Source organism: Rhinolophus sinicus, linkage group LG09 (genome assembly GCF_036562045.2).
Source record: "Rhinolophus sinicus isolate RSC01 linkage group LG09, ASM3656204v1, whole genome shotgun sequence".
NCBI lineage: Eukaryota > Metazoa > Chordata > Mammalia > Chiroptera > Rhinolophidae > Rhinolophus > Rhinolophus sinicus.
The window spans coordinates 103,972,222-103,996,488 of NC_133758.1; the positions used below are offsets into that span (position 1 = coordinate 103,972,222).

Here is a 24,267-nt window from a genome sequence, read left to right on the forward strand (position 1 = left end):
TAAGACCAACAGCACTTAATCAGGAAACATTTCCGAACAAGTGCTTCCACCTCATTCCACATACACCCTGAAGGGGCTCACTTTTCTTTGTCCAGGCACATCTGGATTCTGAGAGCGAACGTATCAGGTGGTCCAATGACGTCTCTCTGAGACATTGACTCCTTCGGAGAATTCTGAGTCCCTCGGTCAAGGTCTTGCGAATCTGGGCTATGATCTGGGAGAATTAGTGGTCACAGTAGTTCTCGGCATATGGACATGATTAAATATTCCTTAAACATAGGCCACTGTATCAGTCAGCGTTCCCACAGGAGCAGCTGGCACCCTCCAAAGGATAATGAAAGAAAATGGAATGAAGGGACTACTTCAGAGCTGTGGGCAGGCTAACCTGGGTCTAGCCACAGCAGAGGGCCATTCCCACCCCCGGACCTGGAGGGGTAAGGGGACCAAGGGAAGAGCCTACTAGAAAGGACTGACCATAGTTGTGAAAGAGGGGTTGCACGCCATATGGGGAGACACACAGTCACTGCCACCCAAAGCCCAGCAGAGAGGCAATGCAGGGAGTGGGTACCTGACTTCACTTCTCTTCCACCCTCCAGTTAAGGGATCTGGGGGCAGCCTCCTAGGACACAGAGGGCAGCCGAGAATGGATCGGAAGACCATCCCGTGGAACTGTCCTCGCAGTGAGGGAGGGCCGTTAGGACTGGCTGTGGCATTGTGCAGACTTACTCCGGTCCCTGGAACCACAGGACAAGGAGTAGTGTAAACACAGCCTTCCGTTCCACCTTTTCTGTTTTTTTCTTTCCTGTCCTTCGTATGTCTAGTAAGGAAAAGACGTAACACTTCCCAGGTTTGTCTCCAAGAAGTCCTATCTAGTGTTTGTTGTGCATTCGTGGGCACAACTCTGGAAATACGTGTTTCAGTATAGCACCTGTTCACAAAGAGCCCATTGAAAATTTACAAAAACGGGTTAGTGTTCCTGGTGATGTTTGTAGACAAAGGAGGAGTTGCTCTTGTGGGGTGACAGGAGCTGTGCAGAAGTCACCCTAGATCACAGCGGCCCACCCATGTGTCAGAATTTCCCACATTGCTCCTTCTTGGGCTATTGTGTTGAAGCAAATGCAAATGTTCCCCAGGATCAGTGACAGAGAAAAGCCATCATCAGCCTAATGGCCGTATGGAGTTGTCGGCATCCTAGGAAAGAGGTTGGGCTAATGAGGGAACATCTCAAGAGAAGCAGTAGAAGGGACTTGGAAATGTTTTCTCTGCCCAAGAGAAGTGGGGAATGGCAGGCAGTCTGGAGTGGTCCTGCAGATAGTCAAAACTCTGCTTTGTTAAAGATTCTACTTCTTCAGGATGGCCCCTATGATGGGAATGAGCCTATGATTGCAAGTTGCAGGGAGGTGGGGTTTAGTTCCCTGTGAGGAGGAAATTTGCTTTATTTTTTAATTTTCTTTTAATTGGGGAATATAGGGGAACAGTGTGTTTCTTCACGGCCCACCAGCTCCAAGTCATTGTCCTTCAATCTAGTTGTGGAGGGCACAGCTCAGCTCTAAGTCCAGTCACCATTTTCAATCTTTAGTTGCAGGGGCGCAGCCCACCATCCCATGCAGGAATTGAACCGGCAACCTTGTTGTTAAGAGCTCACGTTCTAAACAACTGAGCCACCTGGCCACCCCAAGGAGCAAGTTTTTAAGCAATAAGCAAATGAAGATGGGCAAGTGGTCTTATAAGGTCATACATGCTTCTGTGAGGAGCAGTATAAATCAAGGGTCAGGATTCAAGAAGCTGTGGTAGAGAGCAGATCCAGACACAGAGACTGGGGACAGAGCATGAGGCAGTGTCCAATGCCCTGAGCAAAAGTCAAGAGTTACTGATCAGAATAGCTTACAAGCAGAATAGACACGAGACCCCCAACGGCCATGGCCGACAAGCCATGGGAATGAGGTGCAGGGTTGATTTCTGGGCTGGAATTTACCTGTCTCAGCCTGTTTCCAAAGGCCAGTGCCAAGGCCTGTCCGCTATTGCTGCCAAGCTTCTTAAAGATGTCCAGTTCTTCAAAGGGGCAAGTTGACATCACTGCAGGTCTTCTAGCCACATCTGGATAATGAGTGCTTTGGAGTGCTGTTTCACAGACTCAAATATCAGATGTGTGGTTAAACAAGATAACCTTGACCTTACTATTCAATGAAGATGAGAGTAAGCTTTGACTGGGTCTGCAACTAGAGACATGGAACGTGGGTTCTAATTTATCTAATATGGGGGCAGATCAACCAAGGATCATGGACAGTGGGTGAGGCAGGCACCAGAATGGGAACAGAAGGTGCTAAAGATAATAGCTCAATTCCATTTTCCTAAATCCTGGCTCCTATAGGTAAATTGAGTCACTCCCTCTTCTGTGCTCGCATAGTCATCCTTGAAAGTCGATCTCAGTTTTCCCATGGATGTTCAGTTGTCAGCTTGGGTTTGTCTCCCTCAAAGAGCATATAGCAATAGTTAACTTTACTGAGAGCTTACCATGTGCTAAATGCTTTACAGGAAATTTCTCATTCAATCTACACCACAAACCTATGAGGTAGCTGTTGTTATTATTCCTGTTTTGCAGATGAAGGAAGTGAAGTTCAGAGAAACTAAGTAGTGTGCCCACGGACCTGCAGCTATTAGCGGGAAAGAGAAGAGGAATAGGGGGAGGGTCAGACTCAGTTCTGTGTTCTTCTGAATTTTGACCACTGCGTTATTTCTCGGGGACTACATCTTCTTTCATCTAGGTCTCCCCAGGACCTAGCATGGTTCCAAGCAAGACAGTCTTCCAATCAAAATTGTATTTGATACATAAGTAGATAGCCTGAGCCCTTTTGTGCATGGCACACTGAGGATTACACACTCCAGCGCACGCCTGCAGACTTACTGAATCCTGTTCTGTGCTGGAGGAACAATATGAACACAGACTGATGAACATGCTCACTGGTAAAATTAGCTCAGAAAATTAAGAGTTTGCTAAGTCCTGACGTTATAACTTGTTCTTTAAATATATGGAAACAAATAAAAATTAGGACCTTATTATTATTATTTTTTGCCACATAAATATAACAAGTTCGTACATGAATAAAAATTAGTGTCTCTGCCAATGAATGGCACTAAAATGTCGTGCTATTCTTGCTTGTTATTTTGGTCACCATGAAATCAACCATATTTGCATGATTGTTTAACCTTACTGCCTTCAGAAGTGTTCGACTCAGATTTTATAATAGTAATAAGGCAGTTACATAGCACTTCACCACGTGCTGGGCACTGTTCTACATTGTTTACATATGTTCACTCCTTTAGTCCTCATATACGCTTCCCCCCCTTTTAAATTTTTTTATATTAGTTTCAGGAGTACAAACACAACCTAATGATTAGACATTTATACCCCTCACAAAGTGATAACCCCCCACCCCCAATCTACTACCCCTCTGACGTCTTATACAGCTGCTACAATTCCACTGACTCTATTCCCTATTCTGTGCTTTACACCCCATGGAGGGGGGGGAATATATATATATATATATATATTTAATATATGTATATATATAATTTTATATATATATAATTATAGTTGACATTCAATATTATCCTACATCACCTTCAGGTGTACAGCAGAGTGGTCAGTAGTCTTCGTATACTGTTGTACCCTTATGAGGTAAGGTCCATTATTATAAGATATGAAGAAACTGAGGCACAGAGAGGTTAAGTGACTTATCAAGGTCACACAGCTAATTAATGAAAGAAACAAGATTTGAACCCAGATGCACTTAAAGACTATGTAGTATTACTAGAGCTGTGATTTACTGAGTGTTCATTATATGCCTCGTCCAATCTTCACCACAACACTGTGGTAAAAAGGACTGTTTTGTCCATTTCACAAACAAGGAAACCAAAATTTAGAGCGGTTTAGAAATTTGCCCAAGGTAGCTGCAAAGGGCAAGGCAGGCTCATGGACTCATAGTGTCCTTGCCATCATCACTTGCTTCCAGATCTATTTCTTTTTTATCTTGTGTTGAGGTTTTGATTTATTTTGCACACAACCAATCAATGTTCATGATAGAAAGAAAGAAAGTGTAGATATACACACAAAAACACATAATCTCATTGGCCAGCTGCAACTACTGTGGAGCTGTTGATATTTTGGCACATAACCTTCAAGATATATTATATACACAGAGGGTGCCAAAAAAAATGTATACACATTTTAAGAAAGGAAAACTGTAGTAAAATTGTAATACTCAATATATACTGACAACAAAAGATGAATACAAGTCACGTTTGACTTATGCAATTATAAGAGGTGCTCAAAGTGGTTACCATCAGCATCCAGACACTTCTGATTACGGCGAACTACTTACTGCTTGAGCAGTGGTGACCAGTGTCCACTTGTATACATTTTTTTGGTACCCCGGTATAAAATTACAACTTGAGGTAAAACATGATTTGTCAATTGCCAAAGTTTTCTTGACAAATTTAACGGATAAACTGAGTCTTTACATTTAAAATAATTATTCAGCTCTGTAAAAACCAAACCCAACCAAAACAAATCTAATCCATTGAGAGAAAAAAATTATATTTGATGCAATTTATCCATGCCAAGAAAAATGTTCTTTTAATCACTAAATCCAAAATATGGTATTTAATAGTCAAAGAAAAAGAAATAGTAGTTGACATTGTCCTAAATCTGGTTATATGTGATTGAAATGTCTTCAGTGTCTTGTTTGAATGCGAGATTAGTGTCTCTTCAGATAGAAAAAAACTAATTATTATAATTATAGCTAATATATATTGTATATTCACTATATACTAGAAATTATTTGCTATATATTCTGTATAATAATAACTTATCATATGTTTATACTAATTCTATATATAATCTTTAAAACAAGCCTATGAAGTGGGTATTATCTCCATTTATAGATGAGGAAACATGCACAGAGAGGTTACGTTACCTCCCCAAGTTCACACAGCCATGGTTTGAAATCAGGCCGTGTGACCTCAAGCTGTAGCTAAAGTGGTGACTGAAAGAATTCGTGCCAAGGTCAGTGTTTAGACTCTCACATTGCAGGCCTGTGTTAGTTATGTCCCAGGGGCTGTTTAGAGTTTTTTTCTTGATTTCCTCTCATTCGGAGGAGAATATTCTTGTTTCGGGGAGGGGGGGAATTCTAAATATTCCTTTATGCTATGATGTTTAGTGTACGAGATGTTTAGTTTAGCTCTCTCTGGTCCAGCCTCACTCTTCGTCCTGGTGAGCTTTTCACCCTCACAACCACCCCAAAGTCAGTCCCGATAATACTCATGTTTCATATGTGGACGGAGCAGCAGAAAAGTTAACGGCTCAAAGTCCGTCTCTCTACAGCCTAGCCTGTGTCAGCGCTTCTCCTGATTCTTAGAGTACACCCACTCTTGGATGACTTGAGGCCTGCCTGCTTTCAGCGACCCTGGGCCCCTCTCGCTCTCTCCTAGCACCCTCCAACCTTACCAGCCTTCTCTCAGTCCTTCATACAGGCCGAGTTCTTTGCTTTTGAGGTCCACTCTACCTGGAGCACCCCGTCTCCCCTCTTCAGGCCTCTGCTCAAAGGTGGCCCGCTCAGAGAGGTGTGCCTGACTTGCCCCTTAAAAACATTCCCCTGGCCACCTTTGTCTCTATGATATCACCCTCTTTATCGCGTTCAGTGAACTTTCCACAGTGTTGCTTTTCTTGTTCACTTACTTGATTTGTGCACTTGTGGTTGTTGCTTACTTTTGCTTCGTGAGAACAGGGACCTCCTCTGTCTGCTGCACCACTTGTTCCCCAAAACATACCTAACGAGGTCCTCCAGAGACATTTGCTGGAAGACTGACAAATCTTCTGGAGGAAGACACTGGAAATAAGGGAAGACAGTGGCTTTTCAGCCACCTTAGAACCCTAACCCCACACTGGGCTTGGGTGAATGAGGTTTGTGCTCTGCTGTCCCCAAGCAGCCAAACCTGGGTCGGGAGTCTGGGGTCAGTGAATGAGTGAACACAGAGGCCGCTGTCCACCGTCTGGAAAGGCCTAGCACTGGGCTCATTGGGCCAGATGTTCTTGGGAGTGTCTCATTGTCACCTTTGGGTCCATGACCCTGGCCCGTGGCAGGGAGCCTCCCTTGTACTTCGAAGCTTTCTGACAAGTTCTCTGGAGTGTGCTTCTAAGTGGCTGTGTGCGCTGTGGACCTTGGCTCCCGAAAGCTTCATTTTGTAAGAACTATCTGAAGCCTGGTTTTCTTGTTTGTTTTTACTTTCTTTTTCATACCGTAGCTCACCGAGTTGCCTGATTCAGGGGACATTTAGACATCTGGGTTGACTCACTGTCCAGCATTGACTTTGAGCCAATTCTCTGGTTCTGAAACGTCCGCTGGGTGTTGGGTGGCTGAGGGATAAGGCTCAGTGGAGAGGAGAAGCCTTCTCTCTTCTGCTACGTACTCTTTCGGAGCTTTCTTCGTGTTTTATCAATGGGAGAGGCATCCCAGGGACGACTTGGATGTGAATACTGGTCTGTGTAAGACAGCTCGAGAATAAATGAGCTTGGACTTCAGGGTGCATGCCGGCAAATCCTGACCTCAGTTTCCGCAGGCGTTGACGGGTAACCATTGGTTTCCAATAAAGAGGGGGGCCTTAATCTCCCCATGTGTGGGATGTGCCCCGTGGGGCTGTGTTTTGTAGGCAGTGAAGTTAAGGCTTGCCCAGAAAAATAACATGTTTTCCTTCCCTGGTGTTTGAGCTGTTTGCCCGGTGACTGGCTGATTGGTGGTTTGGGAAGAAGAGAGACATTGGGTAACTTGGGTGTCCAGAGGATTTTTCTGTGTGTTTGTCTAAGTGGTTGTTTCTGTTTCTTTGGAAACAGTAGAGGACAGATGAAGAAAGAATGATGATGCTACGACTTTCAACTTGTGTTCAAGGTCCTTGAAGCACCTTACACATACTCGCTGGATGCCACTCTTTAAATAAATCCCCTCACTGCGAGAATTCCAGAAATCCTTTGATGTAGGTATCAAAAAGGTGGATTGGAACACTGAAGGTTTTGGAACTACGTAACTGGGAATTTTACCGTCCTAACTCGTAGTAGAACGGCTTTCGCCGGCTGTGCTCCCTTCAGAGGCACAAAACAACCTTATTTCTAGTATTAAAAGATTACTCCGAGGTTTACTTTTTGTGTGTACATGCACGTATGTGCACGTTTGTGTACGGCTTGAATTGACGTCTTAGTATGAGAAATATTTAACTGTGAAAGGAGATTATCTGGTAGTTGATGCATTTAATGGGATGGCCTTGCTGTCTCCTGGCCTCTGAACTCTCAGAGCACTTTGCTGAAAGTACTTTCTGACTTTTAACATTCCACCTCCCGCCATCGACGTCTGTACAGGCCTCCCCCCCCACTGGACCGTCGGTGCTCAGAGGGCAGGGGCTATCTTTGTGGTGCCTCCCTGCTCCTATCATGGCGCCTAATGCATGGTCGGTGCTCTGTGACGAAGTGCGGAAAGAATGAATGAATGACACCAGTGTCCTCGACTTCTGGTCCTACCCCCAATGCGTGCCGAGCTTGAATCGCTTTTGAACAAGTTCTGCCTGACAGGTAATCAATCACTGTCCATAAGCCACTTTCCCGAAGCAGCCTGTGAACAATGCCTTATGAAGATCCTTGAATTCTTTTGTTGAGTATCTGCAGTTTCCCCGGATTTTGGGGCTCGGCTTTTCCCTTCCTCTTGACTCAGCCTTTGAATGGAGATGTCTGATGGGCCTCCCTCCAAATCCCCTCTGGGTGCCGCGTGCACCCTTTTCCCCTTTCACTTTCCCTCTCGGAAGACTCCAGGTTCAGGGTATTTCCCAGGACCTGACCTCCACCCCCTGAGCAAAGAGGCCGCATTCATGCTGAGGGATGGCTCCTAGGTTGTGGAGAGCAGGGACATTTAAAAAAACCCTCTTTTGCTTTCCATGCTGATGTGGAGTGTTGACTGAAAAATGGTGCTGTTGTCTGGGGGCTGAGCCCTGGGGGACAGAGGAGCTGGCCCCTGCCTTTGTTTGTGAATGGCTCAGACCTTTTGATGAATGGGAGTCTGGTACAGTGTAACCTCTTGTGGGTGGTGGTTGAAGGAAAAGGCCTTTTCCAGGGTGTTTTAGTGGATTTGGAGGCTTTAGTGAGTGAGTCTTTTGTTTACTAGGAAGTTGAGAAAGACATTAAGGACTTTTCCTAGTCTATGGAAACCATTTAGTGATCCTCAAAAACACAGCATATTTCTGCACTTTTGAAATACAAGTTTAATGATCCTTAACTGTGGTGACCTTGTGCTGAGAAGCGGACCTGGATTTTCTTATTCTGACGCCTTGTGAGCTCCATCTCCTGCCCTGCGTTGTGTTAGGGACTAAGCATCCATTTTGAGTCTTGAGCTAGTTTATGGGGATGAAATAATCTCTGTAATGTGTGTGTGTGACTATATACCTGTATACATACATAGTCCAACTTCTTAATAAGAAAACGTAGTAAGAGACTATCTATTCCTGGGCCTCACAGTTTCGTTTTTCTGTGCTTGGGGACCCCAGCCCGCTGCCGCAACCATGCTGCACCAAATCGTCGGTCAGGCTAAGAAGCATCCAGGCTTGATCCCCCTCTTTGTATGTATTGGAGCTGGAGGCACTGGAGCCGCGCTGTATGTCATGCGCCTGGCATTGTTCAATCCAGATGTCTGTTGGGATAAAAAAAATAACCCAGAACCCTGGAACAAAATGGGTCCCAATCAGCAATACAAGTTCTACTCAGTGAGTGTAGATTACAGCAAACTGAAGAAAGAAGGTCCAGACTTCTAAATGAAATGCTCACTAAAAAGCTGCTTAGAATGAAGGCCTTCCAGAAGCCATCCGCACAATTTTCCACTTAACCAGGAAATATTTCCCCTCCAAATGCATGAAATCGTGTTGGTGTGTTATGTAGGGGTTTACACTGATTAATAAATATCTGAAACTTAAAAAAAGAAAAAAAAAGAAAACGTAATAGGCCAAAAGAGAAAAAAACATTAAATATATATGTATTTATATGTTTGTGTGTGTTTGTACATATATGTATGTTATATATATACACAAAACATATATATATATATACATATACATACATATATATGTATGTATACTATATATAATATTTTTTGACCTATTAAGTTTTCTTTTTTTTTTCTATTAAGTTTTCTTACTGAGAAGTTTGTTTGGAGACCAATGTTACCCTAATAAATATTCTATGAACTGACATCTGATGGTACCAGCAACATTCGCATAGAATTTAGAAGTTTGTAATGTTCTCTACTTACAGTTTTAAAAGAGACAAGGGAAAGAGAAACACGTTCCTTTTGATGGAGCTATTCTCAGCAATGATATAAAATCAACCGGCAATTATCAGGAATGAAAAGGCATCTGACCAAGAGTCTGTTTGCACATTGGGCCAATGCTTCGTCTACTACTGTTGAGTCACCCCTGCTTAAAGTGGCATGGCAGGTCAACTGGACATTGAGGGCTGTAGGAAGCCAAACTAGGTAATTCATTGGAAAAAAAACACACAAAAAAAATCGACCCTAGTTTAGACTAATGTACTCATCTTTCTCCTCTATGGATTGTCTCCTCTGTGCTTATGCTTAGTTAAAATTTTGCCAACAGTCCCCAGCTGTCCTTCACACTGAGCGGGAATCACTTCACATACTGTTTTGAATATTCATAAAGTTTTTATTGGCATTGAAGCTAGCCTCATCCTAAGCTTAACTTTATTCACGGTTTACAGAGAGCGGTGGATATGTGTTTACTCCTTTATTTTCATTTCCTCCTCTGTGTGCTGACTTTGTTTTTATTGTCTTACTATTCTTTTACTCTTATCAGCTTCTTACCTCTCAACCAGGGGCGGTGGGGCTTATACTATTATTAGTTTTGCCAAAGCTGCACTATTGGCTGTTGGGTAGGGAGACTTCAGTGTTGCACAGGGCTGCCCATTCTGCACTTCGTAGAATATTTTATACCCCTGACCCTCAGTTAAATGCCAATCATGCCCCCCATAACCGTGGCAACTAAAAATTGACCTCAGTATATTTCCAAATCTCCTTGCTAGGCCATGCAAGGAAATTATGCCTTTTCTAGGAAGGCAGATGAAAATGTGCTTTTTGCTAATAGTTAGAAAGGGGACCTTATTAGACTGATGGCAGAATCTTCAGATGACATGAGATTTTTGCTTTAACATGGCCTTCAAGTGACCTGCTAGCACTGTCAGATGTTCACAGGCTTGACATTTGAAGCATAGTGTGTTAGGAATCTGAATCAAGTCTTCGAGTATATTTTTACCTTGTGTTCAGCTGACACCGTGAGATGTAGCAAGCTTTGAACACAACTGCTGGCTACTTTACATAGAACTTGGAAATGCCTACTTTTCTTCTAGAGTCAAGGGTGAAAATCACCTAGTTCAGTAATGATCATTCTTGAGTGTCTTTTAATAGTAAGTCAGTAATAGTAATCTTAAGATTTAAGAGTAAGGTCAAACAGCCTCTTACCAAGCCCTGCAGAAAACAGAGGTCTGGCACAATCACTTCTGGGTTTATATACAGTCACACATTCTGTAGATTAGATTCATGCACACGACGAAAATGTCTCAGGTATTTTGTTAAAGATTACTTCATCCCACATTAGATGGACCAAACATGTATTGTTGCTGGAGAGGCAAGGATACGTACATAGAATAAAGATACAAAGAAAATAATTCTATCCAATAAAAATCATTTGAATATGTGAAAATAAAACCAAGACTAGAAAGTTGTGATTTTTCAGAATATTTTTAAATACTAATTTTAGATAAGACAGTTTAAAAACCAAATGCACCCAAAATGTACTACAAATTATCCAGAGGCCCAGTCGTACATTGAGAATGTGTTATAATTCTAACGAGGCAAATTTTACTACAGTAGAGTGAAAGAGAAGAAAGAACTGTACTGCTGACTTTTTCCTGATTTTCTAAAGGCACACTGCTTTTGACCATTTTGAAGAATATACCCAGTTTTGTGTTTAATTTCTATGCTCTCGTAGTTTTTCCTCTCAAGATTTCATGGGGCAATTATTTTAAATTGCAATGGAAGACTCTGGAAAGATAAAGATGGCAATGTTGGTGAATCCCCTGATCACTTCTTGTTCCAATTTTGCTATTTTTCTTTTCTTTTCTTTTTCCTTTTCTTTCCTTTTTTCTTCCCTTCCCTTCCCTTCCCTTCCCTTCCCTTCCCTTCCCTTCCCTTCCCTTCCCTTCCCTTCCGCTTCCCCTTCCCCTTCCCTTCCTTTTCCTTCCCTTCCCTTCCTTTCACTTCCCTTTGCTTTTCACCCCTTTCCTTTTCTCTTCAGTTTATTTGAATTGGGAGCCGGTAAGAAGGAAAAGTTTGCCACCTGTCAGCATGTCTTCTGACATTGTCTTTAGTCCCATTAGAAACAAGCCAAGTGATTTACTTACCTTCAATATTTCCTTGAAAGCCTGAGAATCTCTACATGCATGTCAAATAAACTTTTCTTGGAGATGGGGCACGTCCTGCAAAACATGTATTGTGCAAGAAGAGGAACAAGGACCTAAATATACACACTCAGGCACAGACACAGAGACTGCAGTGACTTATTTAACACCACCGCTAGTGCCCAACACCGGTGCTTAGCAAGTATTTCGAAATTGCTGAACGCATCGGTGGGAAAGCTGTTAAGACAGAACTGTGTGAAACCTAAGTAGAATTTAGCTAGTAACTTTGAAAAGAGGACTCATTTCCAAAGAAACATATGGAAAACTTAAAAAAAAAAAAAAAAGAAAAAAAAGAAAGAGGAATCTAACATATGAAAACCCAATCCCACTGGAATGTTTTTTCATACACAGGATAAACGCCACATAAATAAAACCACAGACCTCTGCAGAAGTACAGGAGAGGCTGTGAGCCCCCAGCTCTCTCTTCTGTTAGAGCCTTGCTTGGGAGGTAAAGCCTGGGTGAGCTTCCAGAAACAAAAGGTTTTTTTGAAATCCTTCCTCCTGGGAACAGCAGGCCTGGTTTGAAGGGAACTTTGGACAGTCCCTTAGCATGTGTAGTGCGTGAAACAATCTCAGAGGTCTTTCATTCAGGTTGTGGGATTCTGAACAGTGGATGGTTAACATCTTTTCAGGACAGTGATTTTTCTTGTTCGAATGGAATAGTAATATTTAACTGCAGCGCTGTGTGTGAAGTTTAGAACTTCCGGGAAAAGGGTTCTGGCGGTAAACTGCCCAGTAATACACCCAATTCTCGCCAAGTTCTGGTGAAGTTTTCACTTAGAAGGTGCAGTACCTCTCTTGGTTTGTTCCCTGTGTAAATCTCTGGTTAGAAAACTTTGCAGCATTCAAGGCGTTTCAAGCTTGAGGGCTGAAATGTCACTTTAAAAGCAGGGTTAAAAAGGTCACACAGCTGCAAATAATAATAGCCCAATGAAATTCAGATTCTAGCTGCAGCCCACTTCAAGAATAACACTGAAACAGGAAACAAGCCTACTAGATCTTTTTACCAGTAAAGCTGGTAAGAATACATCTGATAAATTGTGTGTGTGTGTGTGTGTGTGAGAGAGAGAGAGACAGAGAGAGAGACAGACAGACAGACAGACACACACACACACACACACACACAAAAACAGAAAGGCATACATAACAAAACAAAGACACAGAGAAGTAGACATCTAAAGACAGACATAGAGTTTTAGAGAGAGAAGATACAGAAAAACAAAGAGAGAGAGAGACACATACACAGATGTAGGGAGGGATACAAAGACATACTCCTAAAATAATTGATTTTCTTGGAATGGGATACAAGGGTGATTATTTTTCTATTTGAAATTACTATATTCCTGTTGGAAAAATTAAGACATATTCAAAATAAAGGTTTTACTTTTCTCTTATTTTACAGTTAGCGTCCATTAATTATTTTTTTCAAATAATATTTCTTTGAATGGTCCTGTTTTACAACGTTTTACTAAATCGGTCCTGTTTTACAGATGGGCAAATAAGATAGTGAAAGGTACAGTGTCCCTCCCAAAGAAAGAAGTCTTAGCTCCAGACTGAATATATAATTCCTTTCCAACAGGTAGCCATGTGTTGGGAGAACCGTGCTGCGTCCTTGCTTTTAAAGTAGAATGGGGCATCTTCGAATAAAATAATTTAGACAGTGTTGTTGGTGAATTGGTACTAGGTTATTATTGTGTGTAGGTCTTTGCCTTTCTCACCAATGCACTGAGAGAGACATTTGCTTTTTTCAGAAACACAAAGTGCAAATTGGCTATACCCTTAACTAATTTAGTTAGTAACAACCTTTGTTCCCAGAAACAAAGTAAGGCTAATCTGGACTCTCACACAGTGTGACTAACTCAAGATGCTCCTATTTGTCAGGTGTTCTTGACACGAGGAAGGACCAATTGCCTCCTGTAGAGCCCTCTCAGCGGTCTAAAAAGCTCAGTACGGTAGCAAGGTCTGTTTCATGTGAGTCCTGCCAAGAAGACTCTCTGCAATCATAGTAGGGCAATAAACACTGACAGATGCTGTTAACATCACTATTAAAATTCACGCCCCCTCTTTCAGGTCTATGATACATACGTTCATATCCAGATCAGTAATACGAGAGCTGATCGGGATACATTACTCTTATTATTAGTGCTCATTTCTATTTAGTTTCAGTTTGCAGCTTTGAAGTTCCCATAACTGTTAGTGTTGATAAAAGCGCATGCCATATTTTCAGATTAAAACAACATTTTTAGTGTTTTACTACTCCAAATCCCAAATCACTTGTATGACTCTATCTGCTTTTACTGGGGGAAATGTGTATCATTCCACTAAGATTGGAGTTGGATGTCCACTGGATCAGTAGTGGCTTCCTATTTCGATGGGGAAGCAACACGGTTGGCTGATTACAGCAAACCAGATGATGTAGGTTTTTTTCCCTTTGCCTTCGTTGTTACCCTTCAGTTTAAAATACCTATGTACAGCATTTTGTGTAGACCATCCAAGTTTTTAGTAACGTTAGTTTTTTGCAATGCTTGCCCTTCATGAAATGGTAATTCCAAGTATATCCCTAAGTGCCTGGCAAAGGCTTTGAATGGATTGCCTCAGCCATTGTGGAAGATTTCCCAGTTTAGAGCAGGAGGGATTTGTGGGGTCAAACACTGAACAATGAAAGAGATTCTTGCTCATTGCGAGGCCAGAGGAATCCAGTGGCAGTGGAAGGTTTGAATTGTAAATCAGGCCTGTCATCATCTTGTCAACTACGAAAAACCTCTACTCACTTTAGGCACTATTAGGGTTTGTTATTAGGGGTTTGTGTTGTTTTCCAAAAATTCGAAGGGAAATTAGGCTCAGGAGGCATTTAAGTGAGCACTGAATCTGAACTTTGGAAACGAGGAATAAAAAATAGTACTGTTTAGAAACTTTTAAATGACTTAACAGTCTGCCGCAATTAGGACTGTATCTAACCAAAGCTAAAGGGTCACTCAGTGGTTCTCAAAGGGCACTCTGGGAGGGCGGCGTTCACAAGCAGCCCGCACTTGGCTAATAGACTAGGTTTCGGGCGTTTTGATGTCTACGGCACTATTACAAGACTGAATTTATAGAGAATTAATACACTTACATGTGAAATTTAATGAAAACTAGCTTCACCTCATTGTTGTTTTCACCAGAAGCAACTTTGTTCCCCCCCCCCCCCCCCCGCCAGTAAATTTGGTGAAATTTCTTTTCTGGCCTTGACTGGGTCCAGGTGAAATGAGTGGCCTACACAAACTCTTGCCTCGCTAAAAACTTGGTTCTGGGCCAAAAACGTTTGAGAACCACTGCCTTAGGAATAGAGAAAAGGCAAGCTGTTTGGGGTGCTTTATTGTGATGAGTCAGGATTCATTATCCATCCCACAAATATTTATTGTACGCCTACTATGTCAGCTGTGTGCAGTGGAGTCTGGGGTATGGGGATTGCCAAACACAGCTGGGTCATTAAAATATCCCAGCTAGTAAAAACTGAATGGGAAATGAGAGGATGAGATCTGACTTCTGAGGACCACATGCAGAACAACCTAGATAAAAATCACGTCTAGGTAATTTGCTCCCCCCCCACCTGATGGATGATAAAAGAATATATACAGGGCTTTAGTAGGAGTCTGTTTGAGAGAATAATTATTGCAGTATGTGCTAGAAAAGAACCATAATAATAGACCATAAAAATAGACTATGGCTCTTGACTAATACATCAGACCAGATCATACTAGTTGATAAAAGTAATGAAGCCTGCATGATGGAATAGTACAATTCAGTAAAACTATCACAAACACCCACACAGAGAGGAATGAGGAAGGCTATGCTGTTTCCAAAGGGCAAAATGTGGGAACTGTAGAGCATCAAAATAAAGCAATTGAGGTTCACACACTTATATAGAGACACCCACTCACCTTAGATTTTATTAATCACTTACAACTTATTTTAGCATCTGCCATTTTGCCTTAGGACTCTAATTTTAATATTATGTTGCCAAAGCATTTGGTCCACGGGATCCATAGCATGTAATGAATTGATACGGATTCATTTATGTTTAAAAAATAAAGTACTAAAATGATAGGTGAACATATTGATGGGACTGAATTAATGGGAGAAATCAGCATTTTGATGGACTAGAGTTGTGATAATGGTAGAAAAAGAGTTTCTTTTCATGCTTCCGAGGGAGGGCTTTGTCAGTCTCCTTCCTCACTTTGGCTTATTAATGAAATCTCCTTTAACTTTCAGCAGTAGCACTTCCGATCTTGACCATTTCTATTAACTGGACATTAATCTAATTGTTACGACTAATTACGACTTTTAGATGTAGGCTACAAATGTATTTATATGGAACTTTCCCATTTTACTGTCATGTAATCTTAATATTGGTTAGTAATATTACTAATATTGGCATTCTTTTGTTACTTTGGCAACTAAATCTCTTACATGGTGTCCAAGAAAGACTCATCTTATAGCAAATTCTCTTTTATAAACAGAGACTAGTTAATACTAAAGTGAGGTTCCAGTCATGCTTGCCCACAAAACTTTTTTCCCACTTCCAAACACACACATTTAAATACACAGCCTTTGTCCACAATTTGGAAATGTCTTACAGGCCTCCTAACTGGTCAGCCTAACGCAGGAATGAAGGAGCTGAAGACTGATATTCATACCCCCATTGTAAAGGAGGGGAAACTGAGGCCTGAAGCAATTAAATGATCTAGAAATGGTCAGGCAGGTTATAGCCACAGAGGCAGAAAAGGTCCAAGAAAGCATTTTTAAAACTTTACTAGAAAAACAACGCATACTTAATTAACAGGTATCCCAGTTACTCTGTTGTGTATTCTATCGTGGATCAAAATCATTTTCTTAGCTTTAAAGTTACTCTTTATTTTGAGGCTTAGAAGTAAGTTTTCAGCATTTATAGGAGAGAGGAAGGGTGCTCTGTAAGGGATGCTCTAGAAGTTATTTTAATTGCTCATGACTTTTTTCAGACAAGGGCTAGTGGAAAGCTTCTAAAGATAATTGTGTGGCTTTTTTTCTCTTTCTAAATATAATAGAGTGAAAGAGTTTCAACAATATGGCTGTTATAGGAAAGCTGTAAAATTATGCTGAGTCATTGTGTTGACAGGTGACCAACGGGAAGCATTACAAACGGAGATTGAAAAGGGCATTGCTTGGTGAAAATTATATGATCAGAAGAAATGGTGGTATGAAGAGGGTTTACATTTTAAAATTTTTTTTTTTTTTTAAATATCTGACTAGCAGTGTTATCTAAGGCAAGTCTTTTCACTTTGTGTTTCATAGAAGCAAAAGTATGCATTTATTTCCCAAAGAATATACGTGGAATATATTAGTGTTTGGGGGAAGGGTATAATGACCTACAAATTATAGTGTTTTTTTTTTTTTTTTTTTTTTTTGTGTGTGTGTGTGTGTGTGTGTGATAATATGATAATAACATTTCCTTGGACAAAGGGCGACTATTCCATGAGCTGAAGCAGAGCTCCCTCTTTTAGGGGTGAAAGTGACTTGGGACGCCTTTGGAATCGCTTACAAGTAACATTTTTAAAGAAGCAAATCTTTTCCTGTGCTCAGAGACAAAACACTAGGCTTTAGTTCCACAGTAGAGCCATGCAGCTTATACAAGCTCAACTCTAAAATTGACAAAAAGAGAAGTCTGATTTCGGAAATTATTTAAATTATGTAACAAATTTAAGTAATATTTTTTATGATATTTAAAAAAATTATGTTACCGTGTAGATTGGTAACCACAAAACCATGTACACTGTACTTTTAGGGGCTTTTGGGAGGATTCGCAAAGGTAATTTTGATTATGCTCAATTTTTGCCTAATGAACTTACCTTAGAACCTAACCCCTATGTAAGAAAAGACCACACTATAATTTAACATACGAGGTGTGATCAGAAAATGCAATGAATGCTGCTGCCGAGTGTCATCCAACGGTAAGGCAGGGATCTTCAATATGGGACGTGGTGCATCAAACTTAGTAACAGTGTGTGACAAGTTTCAACTTGTTCAGTGCATTCAGTTGAGTGTGAGTTACAGTTGAGAGAAGGTGTGTTTTAAAGTGTGCCGTAAATCATCCTGACAATGCTCTATGTCACACATCACGTCTGGTATGGCAATTTCTGTCAAATAAAAACATTATGGTCTGTCCTCATCCACCTTACTTGTGGGATCTGGCACCGTGTGACTTCTGGCTCTTCCCCAAAGTCAAAATGACCATGACAGGTAAACATTTTGAATTGATTCAAGATATGGAGGCAGGCACGACAGCACTACTAAAGGCACTCATGAAAGAGGACTTCCAGAACTGCTTCAGAAAGTGGCCAGAACGATGGGATAAATGTGTTCAAAGTGAGGGGGAGTGTTTTGAAGGGGGTTAATGGCAATGTGTTTTTTTACTATAATAATCTCTTTATTTGAAGATTCACTGTTCTTTTTCATTACACTTTGTATGTCTGAGATCATAACACAGAGTTTCTCCCTGCAAAGTTTATTCCAGATAACTTATCTGGATTAGAAGGGCTGTAGCTTTAATCTAGTATTAATTTCAAAATAGCCTATAAAACCAAATGAACAAAATATCCAATGTAATATGTTTCTGTGTTTTCTGATTTCTATTCACCACTACATAACTTGGGTAATTTTTGCTAAAGCATCATCGGATGCCTGAGAGGGAAGGGAATTGAAGACCGAGGTCATTGGCTAGACAGGCTGCAGGGTTATCTTGCATGCCTTGGTCATGCCAAAGTTTGGTGGGTGGGGTAGTTATGGGTGAATCATTTGGTTGGTTGCTCAGATTGGTCCTCACACTAATGACTGCCCAGTTACTGCCCCTTCTCTTGCTGTTTTAAGTAGCCAACCCCAAAGGACAGGTGGGAACTTTGCTTTGGAATCTATTTGTGCAGGTGGTGTCTTAACTGGTAATACCACAGTCTATGTGACTTTCCAAGGCAGGGTTTCTGCTGCAACAGCCCCATGACATTTTTCTTTAAAGTACAGTCAATATGCACTCAGGAAAACATAATAGGAGCCCGGACTGCAGGGAGCCTAATGAGCTTTAGCAAGGCAGGACCTGTATTCATGTTTTTCTCGTCTAATTTGGGAATTGGCATAGAAAGGGACTCCAAGAGACTGCCTTTCTCATGTTTCTCATGTGGAAACAGGAGATATTCACGGATTTCTGTTTTCCTCCCTCCCTCTCCCCCGGCCCTTCAGATTTATGAGGAATCCAAGATGAATTTGGAGCAGGAGAGGCCGTTTGTCTGCAGTGCCCCAGGCTGCTCCCAGGTGAGTGTGGGGATCAACTGTCTTACAAGGCACACACCTCCCTTCCAACAGGGAAGCAACTGTCCCAGGGCAATTATGCCTGCCTGCTATGGGCTTTCGTTCTCCACCAAGATACTGTCAAAGTCCCCCTCACCACCACCATCATCATCATCGTCATCATTATTATTTCCACCTTGCATAGTTTGAATTACTTCCCTCACAGCCCCTGAAATGCATCAGTGTTGGCCACTTCCACCCAGAACTTTCCCCTGGAAGTAAGCCAGACTCATCCTGTCCACCAAATGTTCAGGTTTGTTATTTCAGAAAGGGAGGAAGGAGGGTGCCTGCTTTTACAGTAGCCGCTTGAATACTGGGCATTCAGATTACCGATGAAATAGCTCACCATCAATGATGGGATTCTATTTTGTTTTTTTGTCCCATTTGAGTAAAATAAGCCCCATCTAACTCATCTAGAGCCCACAGTTTTTCCATTTACCTAAAGTTTAAGAGAAGAAGTTGGCCTGCAGTGCTGGATGAAACCTCTTTTAGCCTTTGATGGCACCATCAAGTGGAATCGTGAGGATTAGACGAGATACTGCAGGTAGTTTAGTATAGAGCCTGCACGTAATAAGTGTTCAATGTTTGTTGTGGTTACTGTGACTGCTGCTGTTACTACTACTATTGTACTGGAAACCTATCTCTGAAAAACTTTGGGACCATCCACTACTTAAAGTCAGGGTTTTATACTTTACCTTTGGAACTTGATGGTGATGAGTTCCCTGCTTGACCCTTTCTTTGGGTGTCTTCACATTCCAGTCATTGGAAAAATGACCACAAAAGGTCAATCTCATGCCAAGATTTTCATTGTATAGGATATAGGACAAGCTTAGAACTCAGAGCACAGACATCTTTCCAACATGGGTTGTTATGTTCTCTTTCCCTAAACTGCCCAGTAGTTTCAAGTGGAATTAAGCCCACCTCTCCCGCCTGATTATGTGGTGGAGTTGGCAGCAGGGTATGGAAAAGTGTCTCGGAGTCAGAGGAGAAGTGATACCCATTACGGACCCTTCTTATATCTCCTCAGAGAGTTTGTGGAGGGTTCTGGGAGCCTTCTGGAGGGAAGATGCCATGGAAACATGAGATGTTATTGCTGGTGCTGCTTTGCAGTGTGGCTGGTGATATCAGCCACTGACTGAGAAACCAGAGTCCTTTGCTTGAGTTCTGGCAGGCTCTCTAGGAGCTGGGGTGCGAATGTTGATTTGCAACCTGTAAATAAGAAAAGCAGTAGAGGAAGTTATTTTGAATTTCAACTATTTTTCAACAAACCGATTTTGAAGGTCGTTTAGAAATAAGCAACACTGGGAAAACACAGGCTGATAAGTAACTGGGAACCATTCTGCTAGACCAACACTCTCCACTGTGAATGCAGAAAGTCTCCTTAGCTAACTAAGATAAAACTGATTCCCACTTAGTTTCTTTAAAGGGAAGTTTCAATAGCCAAAGAAATCAGATTGTTTGAGCAGTTTGCTTTGCTTTTTCTGTGAGAATGTGACCTTGAGTTTTATTCATTTCAAGTTACTCAACACATTTTTGGGGAGCCTGCTATGTGTATAAGATACATGTCCTCACAGAGCTTCTAGTCTAGGCATCAGATCTGTAACCACGTGATCAATTAATCAATCAGTGAATTACACTTTTCCATGAAGGAAGAGCACAGGTCACATTGAAGAGTGTCGTAGAGGATTTACTTTACTTGGGGAGGATAATGTGGAGTCCTCTGTGGATGGGGCATTTAAGGGAATGGGATCCTCATAGATCGGGATCCCATAGATCGAAGAGGGTTCATAGTGAGTTAGGATTCCAGCAGCGTCCAGGGTTGTGAATGACAGTAGAGGAGGGCCTTTTGAGGAAGGGGTTATTAGCCACATCTAATATTTAAATAAGTCAGAGAGAAAAGAACTGCACGTACGTCATCGGACAATGTGGCAGAATTTCCCAAGCTTGGCACTATTAACATCTGGGGCTGAATAAGCCTTTGTTGGGGGAGGGACTGTGCATGACAGGATATTTAGCAGCATCCCTGACCTCTGTCTACTAGATCCCAGTAGCACTCGCCAGTTGTGAAACCCCAAAATGTCTCCAGGCATTGCTAAATATCCCAAATTGCCCCAGGTGGAGAATGACTGCCCAATGGCTCGCATTTTGGCTTTAGCGTCTTTCTTTCGGGATCCCTTCTGTTTTAGGGGTCACCTACTTCTTACTGATGCTCTCCCACTCTATTTTACGTATTGCTATAAGCCATCTCTCCTCCTTTTTGGAATCAAGTAGCGTATAAGTAAATAAATGCCACAGACGTGTGGTCACTGGTGTCAGACACTGCTAGCGCTGGGACAGTGAGGGGCCTGAGCAGAGCCTGTTGGATTTGGCAGTGGGTACCTGCCAGCGACCTATGAGAGAGGAGTCAGGGTGGGGGCCAGATTGGAAGGGATTAACGAGTGAGTGGGTGGTGAGGAAGTGGAGGTGGCCAGCATAGAGGACTCTTTCAAGAGCAGTAGGGAGTGACGGGAAGCCGAGTGATATAATGGCAGCCTGAGAAGGAAGCAGCTTGAGAAAGGTTCTTTTTTAAATTAAAGGCTAGTCAGGCTGGATTTAGTCAAGGCTGAGGAGGAGTGAGCCAGCGTGAAGGACCACAACTAAAGCGCCAGTCCCTGGGAAGATACAGGGAGTAGAGGATATTACAGAGGAGAGGGGGTTCATATTTCTCTGACACAGGAGGGTGTGGAAGTGGAATCTGTGAAATCACATCAAATTCTGAGGTGGAGGTGGTAATAAAGGTTGAAGGGGGTGCATATCGAATGACCTTGAACTTCTCAGTGAAGGAGCCGGTAATTAAGAAGGCTGAGTGGACTGAAAAGGTCGGACAAACATGAGAATTGAGGATTTACATAGTTTCTTGGTTTTAAGGTAAAATTCCAAGGCGCTCCCCCAACGCCCTGCCAAATTTAAATGTAAAGACACGTCTAAAACTTGAGGTCTCTATTTAATGTGGGAGTATTTCTTTTTCTTGACAAGCTGTTATAAAAATATGTGCATCTTTCCATTGAAGAGGGATTAGAATTGAGGAAATGTCGTAGTTGCCCAGTGATTCCAAGGGTCTCGTGGGAGAGGGTTAGGAAATCACAGTGGAGTCAGCTGTGATCACGGCGTTTACTTTAGTGATGTTCCCTAACCTGGGAACCTGCATGGAGAAGAAAGGATGGCTGGGAATTGGATAGATATGGATTATCAGTGCTTGTGCTGCATTGGGGGATGATGGGAGGATTTTCCTCCCTTTTCCCCTCATTGGAAAGAAACTTTGTTCTATTAGGAATGGCCTCTAGCACCTGGGCGGTTTTTTGTGTTATAGCTACTTATATGTTAGCTTTGTCCCAGAAGTAAAGAGACACAAGCTTCTCTTCCTCTTTCTGATCTCACACAGTCCAATGTTAATTTCACTGTCCCTTTGCCCTCTGCGTTAACCACGCTTCAGGTTCCAAGTTCCAGTGGCCTCTCTCAGTTCTGTCTTTGTTGCAAACTTGACATTTTTATTTATTTATAATTTGCTGCTGTTTCTCTACCACACTAAAAAAGAAAGCAGAGATGTCTTGTGTCTTTTGGAAAGTAATTACAGTTAATATGAGATATTATGGAAATTATTATTTAATAAGTATTCTGGTTAATATTCTACTTTAGGCTATTATTATATGGAGCTAAAAAATGGCTTACAAGTACAAAATGAAGGATATTACCATGTTGTTTGTTGATCACATACATCACAGACAAAATTATAAGGCTTTTGACAGAAAGACTAAGAAATTTAACCGATGTCGCTAAACCACACACGGTAGTATCACATATTTGATGTAGTCATTATAAGGTGTTATAAGACCAAGAGAATTGATGAACCTCCAGCAAAAACCCACATATCATTCTAAGTCAAACTTCTATGTATTCAGAAATCTGGCATAATTACCATGCTTTGAAAATTCTGTACTCTCCAATTTATATGATACAAATGACAAATAATAAATGATATTTATTTGAAGAACCACTTATAGATTATTCTAGAGGATTTAACCCAGTGAATTCTCTCATTCTTATGAACACACCATACTATTTGCAGACAAGGATTCTACCATAGTATATGATGGTAATTGAAATTTCTAATTATTATCCTGAGGAACTGGGAAGCTCTGGAAAAGTTTCTCAATTGCCAAAGATTCAGAAATGTTCAACACAGTTTATTGTCTTCTGTTGTATTTTCTTTGACTTTGATAAAGCCAACACTCTGTCAAGTTCAGTTATTAAAACATACCAGTTTGAGCCAATACAGGCTAGAATCCCCTGCAATAACAAATTACCCCAAAGCTTCAATGGCTTAAAATAACAAAGGCTTATTTCAGTTGCCCAAGCATACATTTCTATTGTGGATTGACAGGATGTTTTTCATAATCCTTCAGAATTCAGAAATGGTCTTCATAATCCTTCAGAACCTAGGATAATTGAGGGGCCACTGTTTCTAATATTGTGAATCACCATGCTATGGGGGAGAGAGATGGGGAGATTTCTAGAGGGTCTTGCTCACATCTAGGTGACATGACACTTCCACTCATGACACAATAGGCAGAACTAGTCATATAGCCCAAACTCAACCACAAGAGAGCCAGGAAATACTTACTATCCAACCATGTGACCAGAGGTCAGCAGCTGAAAATATTGGGGAATAGCATGTTGACAATCATAATATCATTCTTTGAAAATTAAAAGAAAAGTGTTGGTTTTCTACATTGTACAGAGTATAGAATACCAAAAATAATTTGTCCTGTTACTATAAATCGTATGTATAATTATAAAAAATCAGATAATGAGTGTGCAAGGTCTTTATAAACAGAAACATACTATACAAATGTCATGGTGTACATTTGTAAATATATATGTCAAATAATTAAGCAAGACATGTAACTTTTCCAAAGTCCGATGTGAATCAAAATTCTTTTCCTACTTCATGCATTTTTCTTACTTTTCATTAATCTATAGATGATGTCTAGCATACTTAACATGACTTAGACTTAATTTTACACTATTATGTAGAACAGTAACTACTAGAGAAAAATTCCAAATAGTTTTTCAAGACTTTGGTGCTACTCACTACATCCACTTTCTTATTTTGGACATGGTTTCCTTATATGAGTATATAGGTAGAAATGGGAAATCTTTACTTCTGTCATGCTGCCATTATTAGTTATTCTTGTGATTATAAATAAACATTCATTTAAACATCCCTTTATTTTTCAAAGCATATTTCTTTTATATATATCATGTTAATAGTTTCAGTATTACTTATTTACCTCTTTCTGTTTTGTCCTTTAACT

At 41.2% G+C, this 24,267-nt stretch overlaps 1 protein-coding gene and 1 pseudogene across 4 annotated transcripts in view; both read left to right on the plus strand.

Annotated features, from left to right (window-relative positions):
- CREB5 (cAMP responsive element binding protein 5) overlaps positions 1-24,267 on the plus strand; it is a 382,587-nt gene that overhangs the window by 50,015 nt on the left and 308,305 nt on the right. For all 4 annotated transcript variants that reach the window (XM_074340923.1, XM_074340924.1, XM_019726163.2 and 1 more), the window contains exon 2: positions 18,806-18,877. In XM_074340923.1, the coding sequence (XP_074197024.1) occupies positions 18,824-18,877 (54 nt within the window). In that variant the 5' untranslated portion in view covers positions 18,806-18,823. The remainder of the gene's footprint in view (positions 1-18,805; positions 18,878-24,267) is intronic.
- Positions 8,307-8,939, plus strand: LOC109444639 (cytochrome c oxidase subunit NDUFA4; annotated as a pseudogene).